The 27,320-nt window shown below is 37.4% G+C and overlaps 1 protein-coding gene across 1 annotated transcript in view; it reads left to right on the top strand.

The window, feature by feature from the left end:
- The window catches only part of LOC138943285 (fatty acid synthase-like), a 36,768-nt gene that overhangs the window by 2,875 nt on the left and 6,573 nt on the right, over positions 1 to 27,320 (top strand). The window contains 2 exon segments of the mRNA XM_070313984.1: positions 20,185 to 20,603; positions 22,718 to 23,008. Coding sequence (XP_070170085.1) covers positions 20,185 to 20,603; positions 22,718 to 23,008 — 710 coding nt within the window.

Below are 27,320 nucleotides of genomic sequence, written 5' to 3'. Positions count from 1 at the left end.
GCCCCGATTATCGCCGAGAACCAATTCCACGCAAGATACAGCTCCAACGTTTATTCCAATGTCCAAATATTTGTACGACGTCGGAGTTAAGGCGTATCGTCTTCCGAGTATACGAACCGCGCGACGAGACTCGGATGAAATGCTAGGGAGTAAAAACAATATTATTTATATAAATATTTAAAAAGTATAAAAAATATTTAAAAAGTATAAAAAATATTCAAGTTAATTAAAACTTACTTGTTACATTTCTTCTTACACGGTGAAGTTTCATCAGCATCTTGAATCGGAACGTAATAATTCATGCGGCTTCCTTCAGTGGGATACATTTTATATGAACCTTTCACACAAGTGGTCGATGCAATACTGAACGTATTGAACATATTTAAAATATGTATTAGCGTTTCAAAATTGCAATGTGGTGGGGGATTATTGATGACGCGATATTTTTTTCAATTTTTCCATTCAAGCGCCGATATACGGCTGCTTCGCGATGACATCATCACCAGGTGTGAGATTTAGCCGAATGCACAAAAATGCAAAGTAATATAAAATTTGCAAGCGCCGATGTGCGGCTGCTTCGCGATGACATCGCCTATAGATATCAGATTTCAAACGCGCGTGTCAAAACATGACAAAATCCTATAATATAAGGATAATCCTCATGATTAAATTGCACTAACATTGGACAGCTGCATGTAATTTGAAACTTTTGCGATACATCTGGGATTTGACATCATCTCTAGACGACAAAATGCAATAATCGACATTAGCCAAAATGTACGTGACAAATCGCGAAATAAAGATTTAGATACACATGATGGAAAGAGACATCAAGATAGAATATAAAATCATGGTAAAGAGGCACACCCTGTCAGTATTTTCGCCAAGAGTTCCGAGACAAGAGCTGTTAATAAGCACATCTTGTTAGCAAAAAATTTTTTGTATAAATTTGGAAATATGGCGGAAAACAATGCCGAACGAAATCTACGCGAGCAATCTGCAAGGGTGAATTCGATAGAGGAGTACGTTGCGTGGGAGCAACGATGCGACGAATATATCGAATCATTAGAAGGACAAAGTCGAATCAAACGTCCACGATTATCGATTGGGATTCGACAATCGCTGATTGCCCGAATTGCACGACTCGAGGGATTGAAGAACTCGTTACGCACACGTTTTGTACACGCGGGTGCAGGATGCAGCACGCGGCAACACGGATTGATTTGGCGAGAGATCGATACGGCGTTCGAGAGCCGCATATTGACTGGTGCGGTTATAAATCATAATCACATCGAGCCTCGTCAATTTTTCGAGGATGCTAAAGACATTGTGCTCGAACACGTGCAAACCGTGCAGAAAAAACACTTTAATGTGAAAATTAATACAGTGTTCAATGGTGAATTTGTGACGGGTGATAAACGCGCAAATAAAAGTATCAATACGAGAAACTATGAACTCTTTCGCACATCCGATTTACGCGAATGGTACGAGCGGCGCGTTGTCGAGCCCACTCTAGCATCGCTCGAAGAATTTCAAGAACGCGATAGTGGGTGGGCATTATCACGAATACTCGATTTAAATGTAAATATAAATAAATATAATCCATTGCGCGCGGGATGCCACATAAAATTACCGCGAGAAATAACGATGAAGAGAGCGGTAATCAACGTGCAATCTAATGACAATGCGTGTTTTGCGTGGTCTGTGGTCGCCGCTCTATATCCAACTGAAGATCATGTTTATCGGGAATCTTCGTACCCACATTACACGACAGTGCTGAATCTCCAGGACATTGAGTTTCCAGTGACTGTGAATCAAATTAAAAAATTCGAACATGCCAACAATATCTCAATCAATGTATATAGTATCGAGGAAAAGAACATTGTCCCGATACGTCTGAGTGAGCTGAAAAAAGACAAACACGTCAACCTGTTGTACGTGGAAGACAACAACGTTGGACATTTCGCGTGGATCAAGAATCTATCCCGCCTCGTGAGCTCGCAATTGAGCAAAAAAGAACACAAGAAATATATCTGCGATCGGTACGTATATATTTAATAAATTATATTACAGAAATCTTTGAACAAAAATTAAAAAATATTTCTTTTACAGATGTTTGCACTACTTTGGCTCGAACGACAAGTTACAATCACATACGGTGGACTGTCGCGAGATGAACGAGTGCGCTATCCAATTACCGAGCGATAAGGACAAGTGGCTCACGTTCAACAACTATAATCGGAAGGAGCGGCTTCCTTTCGTCGTGTACGCCGATCTGGAGTGCGTTTTAGAGAAGACGAAGGAAGAGAGAAACTACCAACATCACAAAGTATTTAGCTTAGCATATTATGTACATTGTTCGTACGATGATTCGTTATCCGCGTATCATTCTCGTCGCGATATCGATTGCATATCATGGTTCGTCGAAGAACTTAAAAATTTAGCACTGCGTGTAAAAAGTATTTTATCGGCTAATGTCCCCATGGTAAATTTAACATCTGATGAATGGGAAAATTTTCATAGCGCGACACAATGCCACATTTGCGAGAAACCATTTGTACAAGATGATACACGCGTACGCGATCATTGCCATCTGACCGGGCGATACAGAGGTCCCGCGCATTCAAATTGTAATCTAAATTATAAAGATTCTTTTTGCATTCCAATAGTTTTTCATAATTTATCCGGTTACGACGCGCACTTCATTATCAAGGAAATAGCTACAGCGTTCGAGGGGGGAATCAAGTTACTTCCAATAACAAAGGAAAAATATATATCATTTACGAAAAATGTTAATCTTACCGAAGAGAAATTAAAACATCATATTAAATTGCGTTTTATCGATTCGTATAAATTTCTCACAGCTAGTCTCGATAAATTGGCATCATTCTTGAATAAAGACAAACTCAAAATTTTAAAATCTGAATTTCAAAATTTATCGAATGAAAATTTCAATTTATTAACACGGAAGGGCTTCTTTCCGTACGAATATATTGACTGCGTCGACAGGTTGCAAGATACGTGTTTACCGCCGCGCGAATCATTTTACAGTTCCTTGACCGGTGACACGATATCCGAGAGCGATTACGCGCACGCCGAGAACGTGTGGGAGCGGTTCTCCATTCGAACGCTGGGCGAATATAGCGACTTGTATCTCAAAATTGATGTTTTGTTATTAGCAGACATTTTTGAAAATTTCCGCGAGAGTTGTATTAAAAGTTATGGGCTCGACCCCGCGTATTACTACACTCTTCCCGGATATACGTGGGACGCCATGTTGAAGCATACAAATATTACATTCGAATTGCTTACGGATATCGACATGGTTTTATTTATCGAACGCGGAATACGTGGTGGTTTGAGTCAATGTTCCAACAGATACGCACATGCTAATAACAAGTATATGCAGTCGTACGACCCATCGAAACCTTCAACGTATCTTACGTACTTTGATGTAAATAATTTGTACGGATGGGCAATGTGCCAACCCTTGCCCTATGCAGATTTTCGATGGGTCAACGACGTATCCGATTTTGATACATCATCGATCGCGCTCGATTCGCCTATAGGCTACATCCTTGAAGTCGATCTCGAATATCCGCAACGTGTTCACGATGCGCACACTGATCTACCGTTTTGCCCGACACGCGACAAACCACCTGGTAAGCGGCAGGATAAGCTGCTCGCAACCTTATACGATAAGAAACGTTACGTAATACATTACCGCAACCTGCAGCAAGGCACGCGACACGGACTTCGCGTTACAAAAATACATCGAATATTACAGTTTTCGCAATCTCCATGGCTTCGCAGTTATATCGAACTCAATACACAATTCCGAACACTCGCGAAAAATGATTTTGAAAAAAATTTATATAAATTAATGAATAATGCGGTATTTGGCAAAACGATGGAAAATGTGCGCAATCACGTTAATATTAAGCTCGTGACACATTGGGATGGAAGATATGGCGCAGAGGCGATGATCGCAAAACCAAATTTTCATAGTAGAAGCGTGTTTTCGGAGAATCTGATCGCCGTTGAATTGCGCAATCTCGAGGTGAAATTTAATAAACCAATCTACGTGGGTATGTGTATACTCGACATATCCAAGATATGTTTGTACGAGTTTCACCACGATTATATGATACCTATGTATCGAGAGAAATGTAAAGTCATGTACACCGACACCGACAGTCTCATATATCACATCGAGTGTGAAGATGTATATGAGAATATTAAGCGCAACGTCGACAGATTCGATACCAGCGATTATGCGGTGGACAATGTGTACGGTATACCGCTCGCGAATAAAAAGATACCAGGTTTAATGAAGGATGAAAATAATGGTGCCATCATGACCGAATTCGTCGGGCTTAGGGCAAAAATGTACGCGTTGCGAGTAGATGGTAAGAAAGACACAAAAAAGGTAAAAGGTGTCAAGAGTAACGTCGTCGCGAGAACGATAACGTTCAACGATTACATGCGGTGTTTGAACGAAGAGATTGAAATGATGCGTCAGCAGTCTTGTATAAGAACTAAATTACACGAAGTATACACTATTCGCGAGACAAAAATTGCTCTAAGTCCGTACGATGACAAGCGGTATCTCGTACCCGAAACCACCGACACGCTACCGTGGGGACATTACAAAATACCGTTGTAAATAAAAATCATGTATATTTATTGTAAATAAAACATTACGTATATTTATTGTAAATTAAAATTATATGTATATTTATTGTAAATTATATGTATATTTTATAAAGTGTACAATTTTGTTTATATATTTGTAAAATATCTTTAATATTATGTATTATTGTTAACATATTTATAATATATTATTTTTATGTATCCAAGAATTGTGCGTTGCATCAAATCCCAGCCATTTCACATAAACCTCGTCACCCTTTTTGCGTATTACCTTTTCCACGAGATGTATGTCGGGATTGGCAACGCGTTGTAACTCATATTCGTAAAATCCGCCGGCGACGGCATTTCCGCGCGAATCTTTGAGTACATAGGTCACGGGATTAGTTTTCTGCACTTTAACGATCTTAAACACTTCGGTCGATCAATTTGGCGTATAACCTTTGTCAAAAATGGTCTTGAATTTACTCACGCGTACCGGATCGCTTACTTTGAATCTTGCCGGTGCCGCAATCTTTACGTTGTTGTATACCGTATTTAAAAGTTTATCGGCGATCGCGGGGGTAACATCGATAGGTCTCATGCCGATAGTGCGATGTTTTCGCGCATTGTACTCTCTAACGAGCCGGGACAACGCGTCGATCCACTTGTAATTTCCATTAAACGTAAACATTTTCCACATATTGCTCTTTAACATTCGGTTGAATCGTTCCACGACCGAGGTTTTCATGATAGAATACGTTGAATAATGATTAATGCTGTGTTTCTTCACGAGTTTCTGTACATTTGCATTGTAAAATTCTTTTCCTCTGTCGGTTTGAAAATTTTTCGGACATCTTCCATCGTCTCGAATTATCTTTGCGATAGCATCAGCCGTCTCGTTTCCACTCTTACTCTTGAGCGGTACAGCCCACGCATACTTGCTCAACACATCGATAACTGTGAGTATATAGTTGTAGCCTTTGTTGAATCGTGCATATGGACGCATCTCGACCACGTCCGCCTGCCACAGATCGTCGTATCCGCGTACTATGACACGTCTACGTGGGAAATTTTTTCTCGCTGGAGCATGCAATTCTTCCACGAGCAGCTGTTTTTCAGAGGTCTTTTGCGACATATTTGATCGAGGCATAATTTGCAATAATGAGATAATTCCTCCACATATATTCTTTATATATCTTTCTTCTCCTGCGCTGAATTGGATGTAGTCTGCGTGTGAGTTGCATACCGAAGCATTTTCTGCATCTCATCCATCATTATTTGCAGCGTTTGCACATTCGTCTCGAGCATGACTATTTTTTTCTCAAGTTCTTCCTGTCTGTCTTCCAAAAGCTTGACACGTATTTCCACGTACTGTTTGTTTGCTGCATCAGTATCATCTTCCGGTTGCGCTACGCGTCGTATCTTGCGCGACCTTGCGTCAAAGCCGGAGGCTGTCTGACACAGAGCGTTATCGCGCACGTAATTTCTTAGTAATCCATTCCATTGATAGTATGAGTTGCTGGGTGTTCCCAACGATAATCCAAATTTATTAATCGACATTTCGATACAAACAATAATGACAGACTGACTCGTTTCGCCGACGCATAGATTAATTTATAATAAGGCCAGCTTCGTAAAGTTCCTCAATAATTGATAATATTTCATTGTCGTGGGCATTGTTGCCGGCTTGACGCGAAGCTTCCAGCAATCGCAAGCGATCAACCAACTCGTTGGGATCATTCCAATGCACGTAATCGATCTTATTATCGTTTAATGTCATAGCGCGCGGTATGTTTATACCTCTTCCAGCTTTTTTAATAGAGATTAATGGTGCTATTATATTTTTATACTTGTATCCCTTGTTACTTAACACTGGATTACGCATATCATTGCCACGTCTATGCGCATTTGTTGCCAGTAATATATTTTTGTATTTAATTTTATCATCATCATTGTATACGTCACCGTCGGGTATTCTCTTGAAAATCAACTCATAGAGACCTGGTGTTCCCACATATCTTATTCCACCGATAATTATATTGTCATCTTTATCCACATCAAAAATTTGATCACCAATCATCATTCCTTCGTTGCAAAATTTAACACCGTAAACATAATCCATACTGTTATTTTTATCTTGACTCAAAATAGCTTCAACATATTTTTGCCCTAGTGGACCCAGATGTGTGCGCAATGTATTTTGACCCTCGGACGTTTGTAGCAGATGTTGAACCGATGTCACAAGCGTTTCAGGCATGGTTTCGAAAACTTCTTCCACATACGGAGACGATCTTTCGTGCAATATTTGACTCGATTGTACATCTTTTATGGGAGTAGAAGTTATCACATTCGATAATTGTTTCATTCGCTTACGTTTCGATTGATTTGGAGTAGAAGTTATTAGCGAATCGTTCAATGATATATTTGACCTTGTTCGCTTTGTTCCAGACTCTTTTTTCAGATGCTTGTCTTCGAGCATACTCGATGGTTCGATTTTCGCTTCATTAGATTCCACATTGATTGTATTTTCGACAAGTTGTTTTAGAGGTTCGATAATTGGTTTAAAGTGCCTCTCCAATGCGACGTCTTCCTCCATTTGACCGGTTTTTAAAGAACGATATTTTTTGCGGATTGATTCGCTCGTTTTTACAATCTCTCTCGCAATTTTCTCACGATCGTCACTGTCAATCGTCATCATCATGTTGCTCGATCGATGTATCGATAGCGACTAACCACTTTACGGTATTGCAAAATCGTTAAATCCTTTTCGATATCTTCCATTAGTCTGTAAACTGTCTTTATCAATCACTACAAATCCATACTTGTGTTGCCAACATTTCTGACAGAATGCGCGAAAATCGCCGTAAGACATGTCAGTATTTACATGATCGTTGTATACATGTTTCAAGTTTGTACCATCTTGTTTAAATAAAATCAGTAAATTTGCATTGTCCCGTATAAGATGCTTGGGTATCTTGGCATACGTTTGACAAAGATAGAAACAGTCGACGCTCGAATGTCGACCCATTGCAAAGTACTCTCTTATCGTATCTTGCTTATCGCACGCCACGTCGTCAAAGATAAAAATGGAATTCGGAAGCGCCTCGCTCGGTGGAATAACGTCACTATTATTAGAGAATGTAAAATAGCCAATTTCATCGATCGATAATAGCAAATTTTCCAAGTATCGATATTTCGGTTGTTGAAGCGATTTCGAATATACGTACACATTCTCGAAATGTACACCGTGTGGACTTTCTATCAAACTTATCAACACGTTAGTCTTACCGCAATTCGAAGGACCGCAAATGATACCGCGTATAGTAGTCGGCAGCATGTTTCCATGCTTGCGTATTTCTTTCTCGGACATTACTCGTGTTTTATCATCAAAATTTATCACTTTGATTATCGTCGCTTGTCGCGCGAACCGCATGTTTGCTCTCGCGAATCTCAAATCAGATTTTGGAAAATGAGTCATCGGGGCCCTATTTATAGAGGCGCACCGAATCGAAACCGCTCAGTCTCGAAAATGTTTCTTCTTCTATCGGTTGACAGCGATATTCTCGAGCTTACCACCGAGCAGTTACAGATTATCTCCAAGATTGTTTTACTGCGAGACTTTGGTAGCTACGTGGAACAATTGTGGGACAAGCTTCCCGAACATATAAAAGCTGACTCAGAGGTTCAACAGTATCGTCGATGCACGCGACATTATAATTTGTCGTGGCAACAAACACATTTCGACGGTCCAACACCGTTAATAAAAAATTGTGACAAATGTCAGCAAAAATTATAAGAGGTAGCGGTTTGTTAAATCGTGCGATAAACGCACTTCCTATCGAATTACATATTCCAGGCTATCAGTTTTGCGGACCAGGAACTCATTTAGAAACACGATTGGCTAGAGGCGATCGAGGTATCAATCCATTGGATGCCGCGTGTCGCGAGCACGACATAGCTTATTCCCGAAGCAACGATCTTGGTCAACGACACGTTGCGGATAATATACTCGCTACAAAAGCGCGAACGCGTATTACCGCGAGAGATTCGACTCTTGGCGAAAGAGCAGCCGCTACAGCTGTTTGGGCGGCTATGAAGGCAAAGACAAAATTCGGTATGGGGCTGAAAACAAAAAAATCATCGATGAAGAAAAAGACTGCGAAAAAACGAATACTTCCTATAGCGAAGCGCGGTGGTATCTTATCAATTTTACCATTATTGGGAGTTCTCGGTTCGTTGGCTGGCGGAGCAGCGGGAATCGCGAAGGCGGTGAACGATAGCAAGGCGACGCAACGTCAGCTCGAAGAAATGCAGCGTCATAATCGCGCCATGGAAGGTCACGAACTTTATCTCGCTCCATACAAGCGTGGACGAGGGTTCTCAACAGCAGCCAAGAAAAAAAAAATGTCAAAATAAAAATGCCTGCCGGTGTAACAACCAATGTACAATTGGAACAGCTTGCAAGACGTATGCGTATACAATTTTTTAGAGGTGTTTTCATGCGCAATAATTTACCGATAAACGGTGTACGACGAAATGAGAGCGGTATCGTCAATTTGGATGAGGTCGATGGTTCCGGTACTCATTGGGTTGCGTATGCAAAGAGGGGAGATCGTGTAGTATATTTCGATAGTTTTGGAAATCTGCGACCACCCAAGGAATTAGTGCGATATTTTGGACAGAATGTTGCAAATATACATAGAATACAATCACACGGCCTATCAAAATTATAATCAAAGTTTTTGTGGACAATTGTGTCTTGGATTTCTTCAAACGGTCGATGATCGATATAAATTTAAAGCCTGACAATTCACCATCGCGACTCAGTATTCGTTTGACAGTTTTCCAGCATGTCACTTACACTTACGTTGACCGGCAAGAGTAGCGCGCTTGCTGTAAGTTACTTTCCAGCTATAGATTTAGACGATGGCGATTACGAGCTTGGTTTAACGGACTTTGAAACGTATCATACGATATCGAACGTGAATTCTTGGAATAATAAATTTTATTTTGATAATGACGATAAGGAAATTACGATTCCTGAGGGATCGTACGAATTACACGCTATAAACGAATATCTCCGACATGCAATTTTACGACATCGACGCGTAGTTGATTCCAACGATATTGTTGATGACGAAGAACACGATGAATATCCAATAACGCTTCGCGCTAATCATAATACGCTAAAAAGTGAAATCAAATGTGTCTATAGAATAAATTTTAGTAAACCGGGCAACGTTGGATCGTTGTTGGGATTCTCGTCGAATCGTATATTACAACCTCGGAAATGGCACGAATCGGATGTACCAATAAATATTATTAGCGTAAATATTATTCGTATAGAATGCAGCGTAACCACTGGCGCGTACAGCAATGACAAGCGCGTACACACGATACATGAATTTTCACCGAGCGTGCCGCCAGGATATAAAATATCGGAAACGCCAGCACAGATCATTTATCTACCGATCGTCGCACGGAGCATTACTGATTTAACGATACGCATTGTTGATCAAGAAGGACATTTGCTCGATTTTCGAGGAGAGGAAATTACCGTAAGATTGCATATACGGCGGCGGCAAAAATAAAGCCTTTGACAAATGAAATGCTTGTGTTGAACGGAAGCACGGAGCACGCGAGAGACAATATCTTTGCGAGGGACAATATTTTTGCGAGAAGGCGAGTGGCTGCTGTATCGTTTGACAATAATCAGATATCTGGTTACGCTAAAAAGAAGCTCAGCGCGTTGAATCGCGAGTTTTTAAAATTATTGGGATTCGTCGTACGAAATACATAACAATATGATTGACATCTTGAATATCGGAGATGAGCCAATCTTTGACGACCGTATCATCAAGATTGAGACTCATACGTACAATCCATACGCCAACACAACGCTTGGATATAGCGACGAGATACGGATACCGATACAACATCAAGATTTGTACACGTTACCATGTGAAAGTTTTCTATACGTCGAAGGAAAGTTGATGGTGCGTAAAGTAGCTGAAGAGGGAAGAGTGGTATTGGGAAACAATTGTGTCGCGTTTATGTTTGATGAACTTCGATATGAACTCGACGGTGTGGAGATTGACCGCAACAGAAACGTTGGAATAACTTCTACGATTAAAAACTATATCTCTCTAACAACCGAGAAAGGTAAAATCTTGGGGAATGCTGCGTGGAATATGTCACATAATGCTGTTGAATCTTACTTCAATTTTTGCGTGCCGCTAAACATACTATTGGGTTTTTGCGAAGATTATAAGCGAATTGTGATCAACGCTCGTCACGAATTAATTCTGATACGTTCGCGCAACGATAACAATTGCATATTTGGACATGCTTCGGCTGAAGCTGATATCGAATTATTCAAGATACAATGGCGTATGCCACATGTAATATTGAGCGAGGTCAATAAACTATCCTTGCTGCGCGCGTTGGAAAGCGGGCGATACTTGAATATCAGTTTTCGCTCTTGGGATCTATACGAATTTCCTCTATTGCATAATACGACCAAGCATTCGTGGACCGTGAAAGCCGCCTCTCAGCTGGAGAAGCCGCGATACGTGATCTTTGCGCTGCAGACTGGTAGAAAAAATGCTGTGTCAAAAGATATTACTACATTCGACGACTGCAAATTGACCAACGTTAAACTCTATCTGAACTCGGAATTTTATCCCTACGATGATTTGAATTTAGATTTCGATAAAAATAGATTCGCCCTCTTGTTCGATATGTATTCTCGTTTTCGCAAATCTTATTACGGATGTGATAATGATGATGTGTTATTAAACATTTCAAAATTTCTACATTGCGGTCCTCTCGCGGTTATCGATTGCTCGCGACAAAACGAGTCTGTCAAAAATTCCACCGTGGACGTGAGATTAGAGTTTGATTGCAAGGAGGATATACCGACAAATACTACCGCCTATTGTCTCATCTTGCACGATCGCGTTGTCGAATATTGCCCATTGACCAACGTAGTTCGTAAAATTACCTAAATCAGCAAATATCCCCTCCAATGTCAAAATATAAAAAGATTGAGATTTTGACGATCGGCAACAGTCGTACATCGTTCTTGCAATTGTACGGTAATATTATCAGCATGATCGCGCCAACGTTTGTGGATCTGCAGGGATTCATTATCGGGAGAAACTTTGTCGTGAAGGAAGTAGCGATATTGAGAAATGGATCTGTTCTCTCTCATTACTTTTTTGCAAGTCCCGTACCATGGCGTGCGCTTACAAAATCTGAGAGATGCCAAGCTTCATGGTTAATCGGACATCACCATGGACTTCAATGGGAGGATGGAAACGTTCCATACAGCTTCGCTAGGCGTTTAATTACGAGAGCTGTGATGGGCGCGACGGAAGAGGAAGATGGAGCATCTCCTATCGTGTACGTTAAAGGATGCGAAAAACGAGAATGGCTGGTCGATATACTTGACGATGATGCGAGAAACGACGTTATTATTGAGACCTTGGATGCGGACTATGAAGATATCACTTCGTTAAATAAGCTAGATGTTACTAATACTATGCGCTGTGAAAAACATTTGAAAAATTGCGCTTTACAAAATGTATTTAAAATATTCAATTGGTGGACGAATCATCATAAAGATTCGTCCAAACATTATTTAGAATAAACTATTGTTAAAATATATTTTATTCTCTTTTATTCTTCCCTTTTCCTCTTTCATATCCCAGTATGCGAGTATTAAATTTCAGTACGTGACGTTAGATAGCAGCGTCAGCCACCTTATCAGGCTATGAATGTTACATTTCAGTACATGCACATAGACTTTAAATATTTGAATGGTGTATAAATAATTGTTTTGTTGTTTAATTGTCGTTCGTTAGCCGTTCAATAGTCGTTCAATAGCTGTTCGATTGCCGTTCGATAACCGTTCAAAGCCGTTCGATAGCCGTTCAATAGTCGTTCGATAGCCGTTCAAAGCCGTTCGATAGCCGTTCAATAGCCGTTCGATAACCGTTCAAAGCCGTTCGATAGCCGTTCAATAACCGTTCGATAGTCGTTCAAAGCCGTTCAATAGCTGTTCGATAGCCGTTCAATAGTCGTTCAAAACCGCTCGATAGTCGTTCAAAAGCCGTTCAATAGCTGTTCGATAGCCGGTAAAAAGCTGTTCGATAGTCGTTCAAAGCCGTTCGATAGTCGTTCAAAGTTGTTCAATAGCCGTTCAATAGCCGTTCAAAGCCGTTCAAAAGCTGTTCAATAGCCGTTCGATAGTCGTTCAAAGCTGTTCGATAGCCGTTCAATAGCCGTTCAATAGCCGTTCATAGCCATTCGATTGCCGTTCGATAGTGGTTTACATATTATAATAATATATTATTCATATTTAAAAGACTTTAGATATTTGCTCGTGGAAACATGCTAAAATTTGTTTTGTTATCAAGAGCTGAGAGTAAGCGTTCTTCGTAAGTGATACATCTCCTACTCTAAAATGTTTGAGACAATGCCTTTTCCTACATGCACGCCTCGCGCTATCTCTGTCACACCTACTCGCGGCATCGTACCTTTGCGTTCCCTCTTCCCCGCGGCCCCGCACCTATCGTTCCGCAGCGTTCCCCCTCCCCTCACCGCGGACCCCGCGCCGACCGTTCCGCCGCGGTCCCCTCCCCCTCATCGCGGACCCCGCGCCTACCGTTCCGCCGCGGTCCCCTCCCCCTCTCCGCGGACCCCGCGCCTACCGTTCCGCCGCGGTCACCCTTCCCCTCTCCGCGGACCCCGTGCCTACCGTTCCGCCGCGGTTCCCTCCCCCTCTCCGCGGACCCCGCGCCGCGGTCCCCCTCCCCCTCGCCACGGTCACCCCCCGCGTGACGTCATTCCCACCCCATGACGTCATCCCCCCCGTGATGTCATACCCCCGTGACGTCATACTCACCCCCGTGACGTCACCCCCCGACGTCATTCCCACCCCGTGACGTCATCCCCCTCCCCTCCCGTGACGTCACACCCCCCCTCCGTGGCGTCACCCCCTCCCCTCCCCCTCCGTGACGTCATACCCCGTGACGTCACCCCTCCCCCCTCCCGTGACGTCATACCCCCCGCCGGTTTCCCCTCGCCCCTCACCCCCCTCAGAGGACCTGGCTTAGAACCGGCCTACTATCACTACTAAAGTTTAACTGAGTCCGGCCTACCACTTTCTACGCGCTTATTCGCTCAGACAGTTTATTTATTAAACCATCTGAGCGAATAAGCGCGTAGAAAGCGATAGGCCGGATTCAATATGCCAGAGCTCGGAATTAAATGCCCTTTTCGGACCTATATCTGAGGCGATGCCTACAATCCTCCCTACTACCATTCGAGACTCGATACTGGAACCGCCGATCGCACGTGTAACGCTGTGCGGAAAGCTGTCAGGAAAGTCTCTATATCAAAAATATGCTGGGATCGTACCTTTCACCAAATCATCATAAAAATTTTCTTTGCTAGATAATTTTTATTTTCATAAATAATTAAATATCAAAATTTCTATTATTAATATATTATATTTATATGTAATTTATTATACATATATATATTTATATAGAGACTCTCCTGAGGCATAGTGTTACCCACGCGACCGGCGGCTGCCGAGCCTTGAACAATAGTAGGGGAATTGTAGACGTCGCCTCAAATATCAACCCGAAAAGGGCATCTAATAGGGTATTATAACGTTTTTCAAAAATATATTTTTTTAAAGTTCATACCCTATTTAGTTATTAAAATTTTTTCCGTTTGCTTCAAAACATTCGATTTGTATTATTTTTTAATTATTTAAAATATCATAATTTGAAGCGCTACGAAAACGCGCCAAAAGCAGCCAATATGGCGCCGGAGCTGCGTGACGTCACTTCGTTACTGTTGGTGATAGTACTGTGATAGATCAAGCCATAGAAGTTTGTATGTAAACCAGTAATAATTTATATTATAATAAAGATGTTCGCGAGCGGAGGAGGATCCCCGCGCCGCGAGAATGCGAATGCGAATACCGGCACAAGCCTCGAGAGAGGCACGCGATCGGGAACATTGCGCGATATGAATCGCTATCGGATCGGAAGGGGATGCGAGAATGACGAAACACAAAGTATAACAGGCACTGACAGAATACTTTATTGCACAGACAGTTACATGAGGCGGCCGACGGGAATTGAAACTGACGGAACGCTGAGGCGCGAATCCGACGATTGACGGAAATCTTGACGAGCGACTTATGTTGTGACGTAATGTCCGGCTCGGTAACCGAGCGGTAACGCGAGAGCGGAAATCTTGTCGGGGCGCGGGATGGCCAGCGCGATCGCGTTTACGCACCTCAGACGCGAGTCTTCCCGTCGATCGTCACAATAATAATTGCGCTTAATGGAGAGCGACACAGAGTCCTGAAGATCGAAACGCGCCCTGAGCCGCGAGCGCGGGGCAGGGCCGACGATATAGAGTCAAGCGCGGCGGCGGTGCACTCGGCACGATTCAATCGCCCGCACCTTTTGTATTTGGTTTCCGCACTGGTGCAGGGCAAGCGGTTCGGAATATCGCTGCCGCTGGCGAAAGACGCGAAACTTGCGTTCGCGACACTGCTGATGCGATGTGTCGCGTGCGGCCTTCCAAGAGGAACTAAACTGTAGATGATCCCAAATAGGATCGGCAACTACGGACTAAATTATAAAAACTGACATTCCTTTCGGTCACTCTCGTAGAGCATGATCACGCACTTAGCCGGAGAGCGACAGGAAACATTCGAAACATACGCGAAAGAGAGCGAACGAAAACATACGAACGCGCTAGGCTCTCTCTCTCTCTCGTCCTTCCGCGATACCGCGACAAGTAAACACGCAGGAATTTCACGGCCGTTTGACATGAGAACTAAAGCGAACGAATAACGCGAAGCAAATATGTTCGATCTTGAACAAAAGATATGAATAAAGTACGAGCCTACCGACGGTGCTTTGTACCAATGTGTAAGAATACACAAAAAAAACACCAAACAAGGTGTTTGTAAGTGTACCGCAGGACAAAACTAGACGGCAACTGTGGTTCAAACTTGTCCGTCGTATAGATGAACCAACGTCGTCAAATTATTATTGTTGCGAAGATCATTTTAATGTAAGTGCTGCATTAAACAATTTTGTAATTCGTATTATAACGGATTGAAATAAAATAATCGCATTCTAATGTAAAGTATATAACTAATAAAGTAATTTTTTTGTTAAAAGAATTATTATTCTATTATTTACATACATATTTATATTATAAGAATTTTAATTTTCCTGTTTTAGTTGAAAGAAGATATGGAAAATTTTATGATTTTCAAATTAATGGGAGCACTAATAAAAATGAAGAAAAATGCAGCACCTCATATTTTTGATTGTCAACCTGACCGTCGAACAGCTGCAAGTACTTACGACCGAGCTGCATTTAAAAAATTAAATAATAAAAGAATGATATCCGAAATACTATCTCATTGCGAAACTCATGAAAATAGATCACCAAATGTTAAAAGTAACAATGAAAGAGTTCCAAAAAAAGTATGCAGACAAAAAGAAATTTCAACCAATGAAAACTGCTTCGATAAGTTTTTCAATACTTACAGAAAATAATAAAATAAATGATGAAATTGATTTTTCAAATATACCGAGCAAGTGTCAGATAGTATTAATATTGAAAAAAGCAATGCAGTTCCATTAATCGTTACAGAAAAAGAAGGAGAAGTATTATTGCAATCGAATGACAAAATAGAAATTAATAAGAAGTGTACTTGGGATAAAGAAAACAAGAACACGAAGGTTTTTTTTAGAAGTAAAAAAACTCAATGCAATATAAAATGCAGTACTGTTGAAGAAAGTTGTCAAATACTGCTTAATATTGTAAATAAAATGTGTTCACCCATTAATGTACCAACGGAGAGTGACAATAGCAGTGCAGTTGTAACCGATTCTTCCAAAACGATTACAACTGGTACTACTGGGAGCGAATATGAACCATGTCATGAAGATTATTTGCAGTATTGTGAAGAACAAGACCTACAAGCAAAAAGAAGCGCTTTACATTTACCAAATTATTTTATTAGCACACAGACAAAACAATACATTGGAATTCCAAATGACTGGTTATGGATTGTTGATGAACTGCATAAACGCACTTGTTTATCAACAGAAAATATAAAATTGACTTTGATGAAAATCAAACTGAATGACAATTTTGTAAGATTAGGTAACCAATTTGGAATCAGCACAGCAGGAGCATCAAAAATTTTTCAAAATAGTGTACCAAAATTATGTCATTTCTTAAAAACTCTTATTTATTGTCCTCCTAGAGAAAGCGTTAAAATGGCATTATCTATACCGTTTTGTGCAAATTTTGCTCACGTTTATGGAATAATTGACTGTTTCGAAATTCAAATCGAGAAACCATCAAACGCTCTTCAACAGTCTTTAACGTGGTCAGAATATAAAAAGTGCAATACATTGAAGTATTTAATATGTTGTACACCGGATGGATTTATTAATTTTATTTCTTCTGGTTTTGGAGGTCGAGTAAATGATGTTGAGTTGTTTGAACAATGCGGTATAATGGATGTTTTGCCAAAAAAATATGGAAGGAGCGCGGTCCAAATAAACGCTTTGAATATTTTTTTGTGCAATCCCAACACTCACGCCTTTCCGAAATTCATATAGCATTACATGCCGCAAATGCACCTTTTCATTCTCCATTTTTAATGATTTCTCTTATGCACAAATGGATTTATCTGAACAATATCTGACGCTAAATTGACATAAGACAACGTCATCTATTCGGTGTAAGCAACAATTATTATATGAAAACTATAGAACTCCGCCATGCAGTAACTTAATGCCATCTATGAAAATCGGGCACGAACTTATGCAATCATCCAATACTTTGGATGCGCCAGTGATCCGCTGTACAAGACTTCCATTTTCGGTGTTACAATTTGCAGCTTCATGTAATATCGATGCAGTTATTCTACCGTAGCAAAGTTCGAACCATAAATGGCTGTTATTTTGCATTTTAGTTGCATTTTCCTCTTCAAAACATAATTCTTTTGACATTTTGGAAATACAAAATATTAAAAGATCATCTGTAGTTTTAGTTCAAAATAATGTTGCGATAACTGACTGTCAAGTTGCTTCTCCTTGGCTATTTTCACAATGTCCTGCAGAAATGTTGCGTTGTCAGGAAAATTTTCTATATTCTGTACTTCTTTTTTGTATAATTCCTTAGTTTCAATGTATTTTTTAGTTGCTCCAATAGTTGATAAAACAGCCTTTTTCCAATAACAAGCAACCTCTGTCGGTGCTGGATTTTCTGTTCGTCTGTGGATCCACATTAAAAAGGCTACCGAATGTTTACAACCACCTAAAAATATAAATAATAACATTTACTAATATCTCGCAGTAATTTGCTTAAGTTTATATGCAAATATGAAATCAGTGTTGTCATCATATAAAGCATAAAAAGTCGAAATACTTCTTCAAACACCGTATTTAAATGAGAAGTGTTTATCCATAGGACAAAATATCTTTTATATAATAAAAACATAGTTTTCATTCTTGAAAAATATAATTTTAAACTTTTTTGGAATACTGCATGCAAGTTATAGTAAACATTGATTCTATATTTTGGTTCTGAGAATAATGAAACTATACCTAACGACGTTACACAATCATGGCATTCAACACTGAACACTTTCTTTTCTTCCTCATCCACGATTAAAGTTACTGAGTAACTTTTACTTCTTACTCGATGCTCCGGACAAATCCTTGCCTTCACAGTGCATTTTGAACTCTCTCGTTTTAGGCAGACGTATCCTATTGCTGAATCTCCATATGTTTCTCGACATGCTCTGTATTTAAAATCATTTTGTACATTTACGACTAGTTGTTCAAACACTGATTAATAGATATGTACTTTCAACAGACAATTAAAAACATAACCTTAAAATATACATAAAACACACAGACCTTTGTATTTAAAAGTGGATATATATTTTAACTACAAATACAACAATTGAGTCTTAATATAAATTAATGAATTTCTTGTTATGTATACTTACGTAGATGTTTTTACTCCTCGCATTTCGGCAGCATTAAAGCGGTCTAATAAATTGATACACCATTAGCGCATCAATTTTTGGCAGATTTGTTGAATTTGCCTTAACATACCCTGCTTCCATTTTACTCAGTTTGTTAACTACTATTTTTCTTTAAAAAGGGTCAAAAACGTTAACAATCTTCTTGTTTCCTGTACTAGATCGACGTCTTAGTAACGAAGTCACGCATGAACTAACCAATAACGAAGCGTTTACAAGTCACGTGAAAATTTTAAATTTTAATCATCTTTCTTTATTTATTTTAAATTATTTATTGTTGATGGAAAATCTTCAAAGTTTGGAAATAATTTTTTTATAATATATACTTTTGATTAAAAATAAAATTTATATGACATTTTTTTTTTATAATACCCTATTCCGAGCACTGCAGTAGGCATATAAAATGACTTATTGATTACGTCTCCTAATGACGTTTAATAGCCACGTCTAATAACTTTTCGGCGCGGTATCGTATGACACGCATCGCTCACCGCGCGCTGCGTGATCCTACTTCTCACTATTAAATGTTGCTAGGAGACGTAAACAATAAGACATTTTATATACCTATCGAGTCCGATCTACCGCTTTCTACGTGCTTATTTGCTCAGACGGTTTAATTAATAATTCAACAATTATTGCGAATTTTGCGAAACGGTATAGGACTTTCCTTCTCAGTTTGAACCAATCTACCTTCATACTTCGGGTGTGTATAAAATTATCGGACACTTTATATATATTCATCAAATTTTTGAAATACTGTGTATGTTATTTGAGAAACAAAATTATATTATGTTTATTCGATTGAAACAAATCGTCGTACAATTAATGTTTTGCGCCCAACCACTAAGGAGGGGGTCTTTCAGGATTTGTACGCCCAAAGGATTAGAATACACGCTCTAAATAAGACACTTCCAGACTTTTGTTAGAACTATATTTCACAAGGTTTATTACACTGTTCATTTGTTTGCGATTATAATGATCGGACGCGATACGTACAGTAGAGTTATCGGATGATTTTTGGATAAGTCCGCGCTTGATGTTAATAAACTACATTACTGAGCTAGCGTCGGTCCATCTTGCACTCAATATATATTAATTAATTAGATTGTTAATTAGAGAGGAATATAGTAACCCTAAACAGAGCATGTCTCGTGCTCCGCTTGTCAGTCTGTCTCGTCAGCTGCTTACTCAATTTCCGAGATATTGACCGTGACTTCCTTCTTTTTAGTCACGTCTCTTATTTTTATTTTATTAATAATCTTTTATTACTTTATTCTTTCTTAATTATTTCCTTTATTGTCCCTGGGCTCTTTTTCCAATTTTAATGCTTTGCTTTATTCAGCTCTTTGTTAATCTTTCCTGTGTTACTTTACTGTTTATATGTATTTTAATATTAAGAAATTGGTCGGGTTACAACAAAATGAACTATTGCTATTGTTTAGGAATTCTATCTAAAGATAGTTACTGTAAACCTTACGATGAAGAAGGCTGTGGTTATATGCGTAGTGATGCAGCTGTAGTAATGTACCTACAAAAGGCAAAGGATGCAAGAAGAATATATGCGACTTTTGTCTATGGTAAAACCAACTGCGATAGTTTAAAAAAAAAAGGAATTACCTTTCCATCACTTGACAAGCAAAAGATGTTATTGGAAGAATTTTATAAAGAATGTGATATATCGCCTCTTGAGTTATCTTACATAGAGGCGCATGCAACTGGTACTCTAGTTGGCGATTCTGTGGAACTTCAAGCCATTGATGAAGCTTTATGCGCTAAAAGACAGCTTCCTCTGTTATTGGGTTCAGTAAAGTCGAATATTGGACATTCAGAAGCTGCTAGCGGTCATTGTCAAATTGCAAAGGTAAATTTATAACAAAATAGGTTAATAACACGGGTTAATAACAAGCACATGGAAAAAAAATTTCGCTACCATAACTGATCATGGTTTGCAAAATAAATTTCCAAACTGCAACAAAACGCTGTTGTACCTAATAAATAGGTATCACAGCTAAGATGTTCGCTATCGATATATTACGACTGAAATCTAGTTATCACACGCAGTTTTTACCTACAAAATTTTTTCAGTGCAATAGGCTTATAATATAAAATACAAACAATTAACAATTTTAAGAAATTAAGGCTCTCGAGTGACATCACAAATTTCAAATAATTGCGGGCTAGTAAGAGTCAGAAGGCGGATCGTAGTGTGTCAGTTTTATATAATAGAAAAATAACTTTTCTTTGAAACTGATTATGTGCACAGGGTACGAAATTTACTTGGCGCTATACCAAGATTTTTAAAATTAATCTCAATTCGAGATTTATAATAACTCTTCTTTACGCCCCTGGAGAGACAAAGGCGAAAAAAATATCGGGGCGAAGTCGCTGAATCGGGAATCGAACCCGAGTCTTTCGCTTGTCTTTTTCTCGCCTTCGTCTCTCTAGGTAAAGAGGAATTATTATAAATTTAGAATTGAGATTAATTTTAAAAATTTTGATATAGCACCAAGTCAATTTCGTGGCCTATACACATAATTAGTTTCATAAAAAACTTATTTTTCTATGAAACTAACGCACTATCATCCGCATTCTGGCTCTTACTAGCCCCTGATTATGTGAAATTTGTGATGTCACTCGAGAGCCTTAATTTCTTAAAATTGTTAGTTCACGCCGGCTGAATGATGATGTTATTAGTAATAGATATTTACATATAAGATGAATGAGAAGTATCGGTAGGGTAGGATTTGAATAGCTTAGAGGTAAAAGTAGTCATCCGGCAAGCGAAAGACTCGGGTTCAATTCCCGATTCAGCGACTTCGCCCCGATATTTTTCTCGACTTCGTCTCTGTAGGGGGTAAAAAGGGGTTATTATAAATCTCAAATTAAGATTAATTTTAAAAATTTTAGTATAGCAGCAAGTAAATTTATCCTATGTACACATAATCAATTTCATAGAAAATTTATTTTTCTATGGAACTGACGCACTACCATCCGCATTCTGGCTCTTACTAGCCCGCGATTATTTGACAAACAATTAAGTAAAAATGCTGGCAGATAATAGCGCAGGTATTGGTACGCGAACTTATTATTGTTAAGTTTTATTAACAACTCAGGAAAAAATGGTCCATGTATAATTATATACATCATATGATGTGTATATATATAATTCTGTATGATATTATATATTGTCATATATAACCTTATATGAGATTATATATATTTATATATAATTTTATACAATTACACACACACACATATATATATATATATATATATATATATATATATACTTTTATATATGAATTATACTGTATATATTGATACATAAATTATATATATTTATATATAAGTATATATAATTATACATGGGTCATTTTTTCGCGGATGATTGCCATACATTCCAGAAAATTTGCCCATATATAATTATATACAAATATATTTGATTATATATAATATATAATATGTTATATTCAATTGTATAAAATTATATGCAATTATATATAACATGATATATAATAATATAAAACTATATACAGTCACAAAAAGAATGATCATAAAGATAGTCATAAACAAAGATCAAAAAACAAAAAACCAAGAGAGAAAGACTAATGCGGCAAGTTTAGTTAATTTTTAAATCCAATTCAAACTTTGAAATCAAGTTCAAATTTAAGTTTTTCAATCAATCAGTTCCTGAACTTTTAGCAAATTCTCTATTATAAAGAAGATACATATAGGTCACAAAAACAAGTCATAAACAAAGTCATAAAACCAAAAACGGCGAGAAAAAGGCAAATGCGACAAGATTAATTAATTTTTAAATTTGATCCAAATTTTTGAATTTAAATTAAAATTCAAATTTTCAAATTCATCAATTTTTTTTAATTTGGTAAAATAGTAATACAATTATATAGTAATGCTTACATATTACAAGCTTATGCAAATATTTCTTTATTTAAATTAAATTTTTGGATAAAGGTTTTAATAGCGATGGAAACTGGTATAATGGCGCCTACTATACATTTTAAATGTCCACGAAAGGATATGACTGCTATCATTGAAGGAAGAATAAATATAATCATTGAACCAACAGAATATAAAGGTAGTTATATCGGTATTAATTCCTTCGGATTTGGCGGTGTTAATTGCCATATATTATTGAAATCAAATTCAACAATTAAAATCCATAATGGAGGAGACGATAATTTACCTAGGCTCGTAGCTATATCTGGATGTACGGAGGAAGCAGTTAAAATTATATTAGACGATGTAAGTACATATTACAATTTCTTTCAGAAATAATATAATTTTTCTTATATTTATCTTGTATATTATTACTGTTATTTTAAATTATTTACAAAATTATTCGTTAAATATTTGTTAATAACAAACAATAAAAGAATAACTACACATGTATTGCACACACAAAAACACAAACACATGAAACACATACATGATAATGATTAAATGCATAAAATATATACAGAAAGTTCATTTGAAAACTTCCCAGACAGCACAAAACATCCTCAGGATCATCCTGAATATGTCCAGGACGGTTCAGGACATTTGTAGGATGTTTTAAGATATTATTATAAATATATTTATAAAAATTTAATATGCATATATAATTATTTTTAGTTGTGTTGGTTATTTAATATAATTTAGAAATCTTAAGTATTATAATAAGTATTAATGTCCTATAAATGTCCACTGGATAACCCCTGGATGTCTGTAGGATATATCTGCCCTGTCTATTGTATTGGATGTCTTTTGGATTTCCAGAGGACATATATTGTACATGTGCTATTAATTGTTAACAATAATTTCGTTTAATATTAATAATTGAATTTGGTGCGCACATTTTCATATATCCAAAATTATTATTTATTTAATATTTCATGAGAAATGTTACTGTTCGCAAAAACTTTACAAACAATAGTATTCAACCGCTAGTTCGTTTGTTTACCGCCATGCGACACGCGAACTCGTATTTGAGATTTGGTCATGAGAATTATATAAAGCTTGCAAAGAGCAACTGACAGGAAATTACAAATGTAATTATTTTCTATCAGTTCAATTTCTAATGCAATCCCAACATAGGGAATTCAGATATTGGATTGTTTAGAAAATATTACACAACTCAAACCCAGGAGCCAAACCTGAAATATTCATGTACAGCATGAAAGCCTCAAATATTAAAGAACGTGAACTATTTTTAATATTAAATTTTTAGTATTGGCAGTAAATAATAGAACCCAATCTTAATTTATATTTAAATTTTAAAATTTGCTCCTTGAAACATACGAAAAATATCCCGAATATATCCTATAAAAATCCTTAGGATGTTCCACAGGATCTCCCTGGATTCTACAGAGGTTAATATACAGCTATTATTTATTCTTCCTCAGGACATCTAGAGAAGATCTGAGAATTACAATAAGATATCCTGAGGACATCCTACATGCATGTCCTGGATGCCCTTTGGACGTCCTAAGGACATCCTTGTGCTGTCTGGGTTTCCACCCTATTTATATTGTGATCGACTAATTTTTACGAAAAATGTTTCATACAAAAATTTTATGACTTCAAGGAAGACATAAAATAGTGCCATTGGTTTGATTTTGGATAATCGTTTAAAGATCATATAAGAGTCACCTCCAATTTTTTAAATAGAAACCCCAATTTTTCATTGCCTATTACGCAATAAAGCTTACCTCAATAGCTCTTCAAAATACAATACTATAATACTATAATAAAATTCATTAAGCATTTTCCAAATTATGAGGTTTGAAAGGTATAGTACTGTCAGTACCCAGCAAGCAAAATGATGCAAACTTTGCAGCAAACTCGAGCATGCCTTTACAGCAAAATTGTGACAAGGTGTGTCCACAAAAAGCTTAGCTTTTGCTGGCAAGGCTTGTCGCAATAGTGTGACGCACATTTTACGCAAATAATAGAGCAAACCTTGCGGTGCACGGCATGACAGCAAATTTGTGGCAAGAACAGGACAAACCTTGCTGTGTACGGGATGACAGCAAATTTATGGCAAGAATAGGGCAAACCTTGCCGGGCACGGCATGACAATAAATTTGTGGCAAGAATAGAGCAAACCTTGCCGTGCACGGGATGACAACAAATTTGTGACAAGAATAGGACAAACCTTTCCGTGTACGGCATGATAGCAAATTTGTGATAATTCTCTGTATAGGATAATTCAGAAACTCTGCGACAAACTCTGAGGAACGATAAATCTCGCAGAGAGGAATATTTTTTGTGAAGCAATCCATCATGTTTTCTAACGCGTCGTTTAAGAATATGCGACCGAGCAGACAAGAGTCTTAGGTGGCATTTATTATAATTATGAGATGATGAAAATATATGAATAATTGAAAATGAATTCATAATATAATGAATATATGAATTATATATATATATATATATATATATATATTTACATTTTAAGTAAATAATAAATGGATGATTTAAACTTTTTTTTTTAGACATTTATCTGCCCGATCTAAGAGAGACAATCAGTCCAATATCTTAACTCCCTATGTTTGGGATTGTATCAGTAATTGAACTGATAGAAATAATTATATTTTTAATCTTCTGTCAGTTGCTTTCTGCAAGCTTTATATACTTCTCATGACTAAAAATCAAATACGAGATGGATGCATATAGCGCGTCACATAACGATGAACAAACGAACTATCGGCTGAATACTATATTTTTGTAAAGTTTGTAATAAAGTAAAGTTGTAAATTTGCTGTCATGCCATGCATAGCAAGGTTTGCTCTGTTATTTGCGTGAATTTTGCATCTCGTTGTGCCAGAGTATACTTTGTTCTGTTCTTGTCGTAAATTTGCTGTTATAGCGTGTATAACAAAATTTGCTACTAATTGATGTAAAGTTTGTGTTACACCGTGAATAGCATCATATGGGTGTTCTTCTTTGCGTAAAATTTACGAGCAAGCTTTTTTCTATTAGTTACAGCATCGTGAAACAAAAAATTTTGCCGTCAATTTGCTTCAAACTTTTTGACAAACCAAAACAAGACAAATGTTTGCTAGACAATTGTTGTCAAAATTAAAGCACACCTTGTCGCAAAGCTTTGGCAAAACCTGATTTTAACATTCTTGGCTATCTGGGTATTAATATTGTACTGTAGCAATTCACAAATGACTGTTCCACTGACCGGGAATCGGGACAACAAAATCAAATTAGAAAAACATGTAGACGTATTTTTTTTTGTTGAATAAAAGTAATAGCCCGGAAAGAACCTATTCGACCAGCTGATACACATATATAATAACACATATTTTGAAAACTTGGTTAAAAACAGTTCAGTTGTTTAACTTACATAAGTTAATAGAGAAATACAATTTTTTGTGAGCTTATAAATTAATATAATTTAAAAGAAACTAAGATAATTTAAAGAAATCATAAATTCAGAAGATGAAAATTATTCAAATGCTAATAAAGATTAATACTAATGTTAGAATAACATAAAGAATGAAGAAATAACTTATTGTAAAATAAAAATATTCTAAAATGAATTAAATACTAAAATATACATAGGAGAACTATATAAATTAACGAAAAACTATAATTAAATTTAAATCCAGATATTCAATACATAGTTGAAAATTTTTTTTTTCAATGATATGAATATAACACAAAATTTGGAATCGCAAAATAACTGTGTAACAAGAATTTAAAATAATCAAATCTTTCTGTCAATATTCATAAAAAATGATTTCAATGATATATCATTATATCATTATTTAAATCCAATAAAATGGGTTCAATTGGCAAAGGCAATGTATTATACACTCTGCATACCTCCTTCACCAATCCCTTTCTCGGTCAAATAGCGAATATTCTCAAAAAAAACATGGTTGGCAGTATCCAGCTGGTTACATGACACACAAATTGGGGAGTTTACAATACGGAATCTGCACAAACTCTCGCTAAGGGACGTATGTGAATTTCTTAATCTGCAAATGTTTACAACTATTTTCCTACTAAGAGATAATTTATGAAACCAGCTGCGTTTAGAAAAAGAAAGGTAATTAATAAAATAAAAAGATCCATGGTCAAAACCAGAAGTCTTATATCAATCAAAGAATTTTTCAAACATTTTATCTTTCCACAGAAGCTTAAAATCCTGAGTGGGAAAACCAATTCAAGTATCAATACCTAATCAAACTGCTATTTTAGCTTTGTGATTCGATAATTTGTTACCACGGATTTCTTTATGAGCGGGAATAGTTTAATGTCAAATCCTGTATTTTTAAGAGAGAGAAGATCTTATCTAATATTAGAAATAAGATAAGATTTCTTGCCAGAAACATCAGAACGAGATAAAACAGAAAGGATCGATTTGGAATCAGAAAAAAATTGTAACAGATTTAATACCCCTTTCACGAATAGAACCAATAGCCTTTGTGGGTACGGGTATGGGATAGGAGATCTATCGCTTAGGATTCGCGGTAGGATATTACCCAACTTATCCTACTGGTAGGTAGACGAATGAATGAGTCGGCTTTCAAACATAAGGTGTATTTATTTCTCCTTATAC

Source organism: Polyergus mexicanus, unplaced genomic scaffold, assembly GCF_030449975.1.
Source record: "Polyergus mexicanus isolate NDT 795.1 unplaced genomic scaffold, iyPolMexi1.0 SCAF_26, whole genome shotgun sequence".
Lineage (NCBI taxonomy): Eukaryota > Metazoa > Arthropoda > Insecta > Hymenoptera > Formicidae > Polyergus > Polyergus mexicanus.
This window is presented reverse-complemented; position numbering and strand designations above follow the sequence as displayed.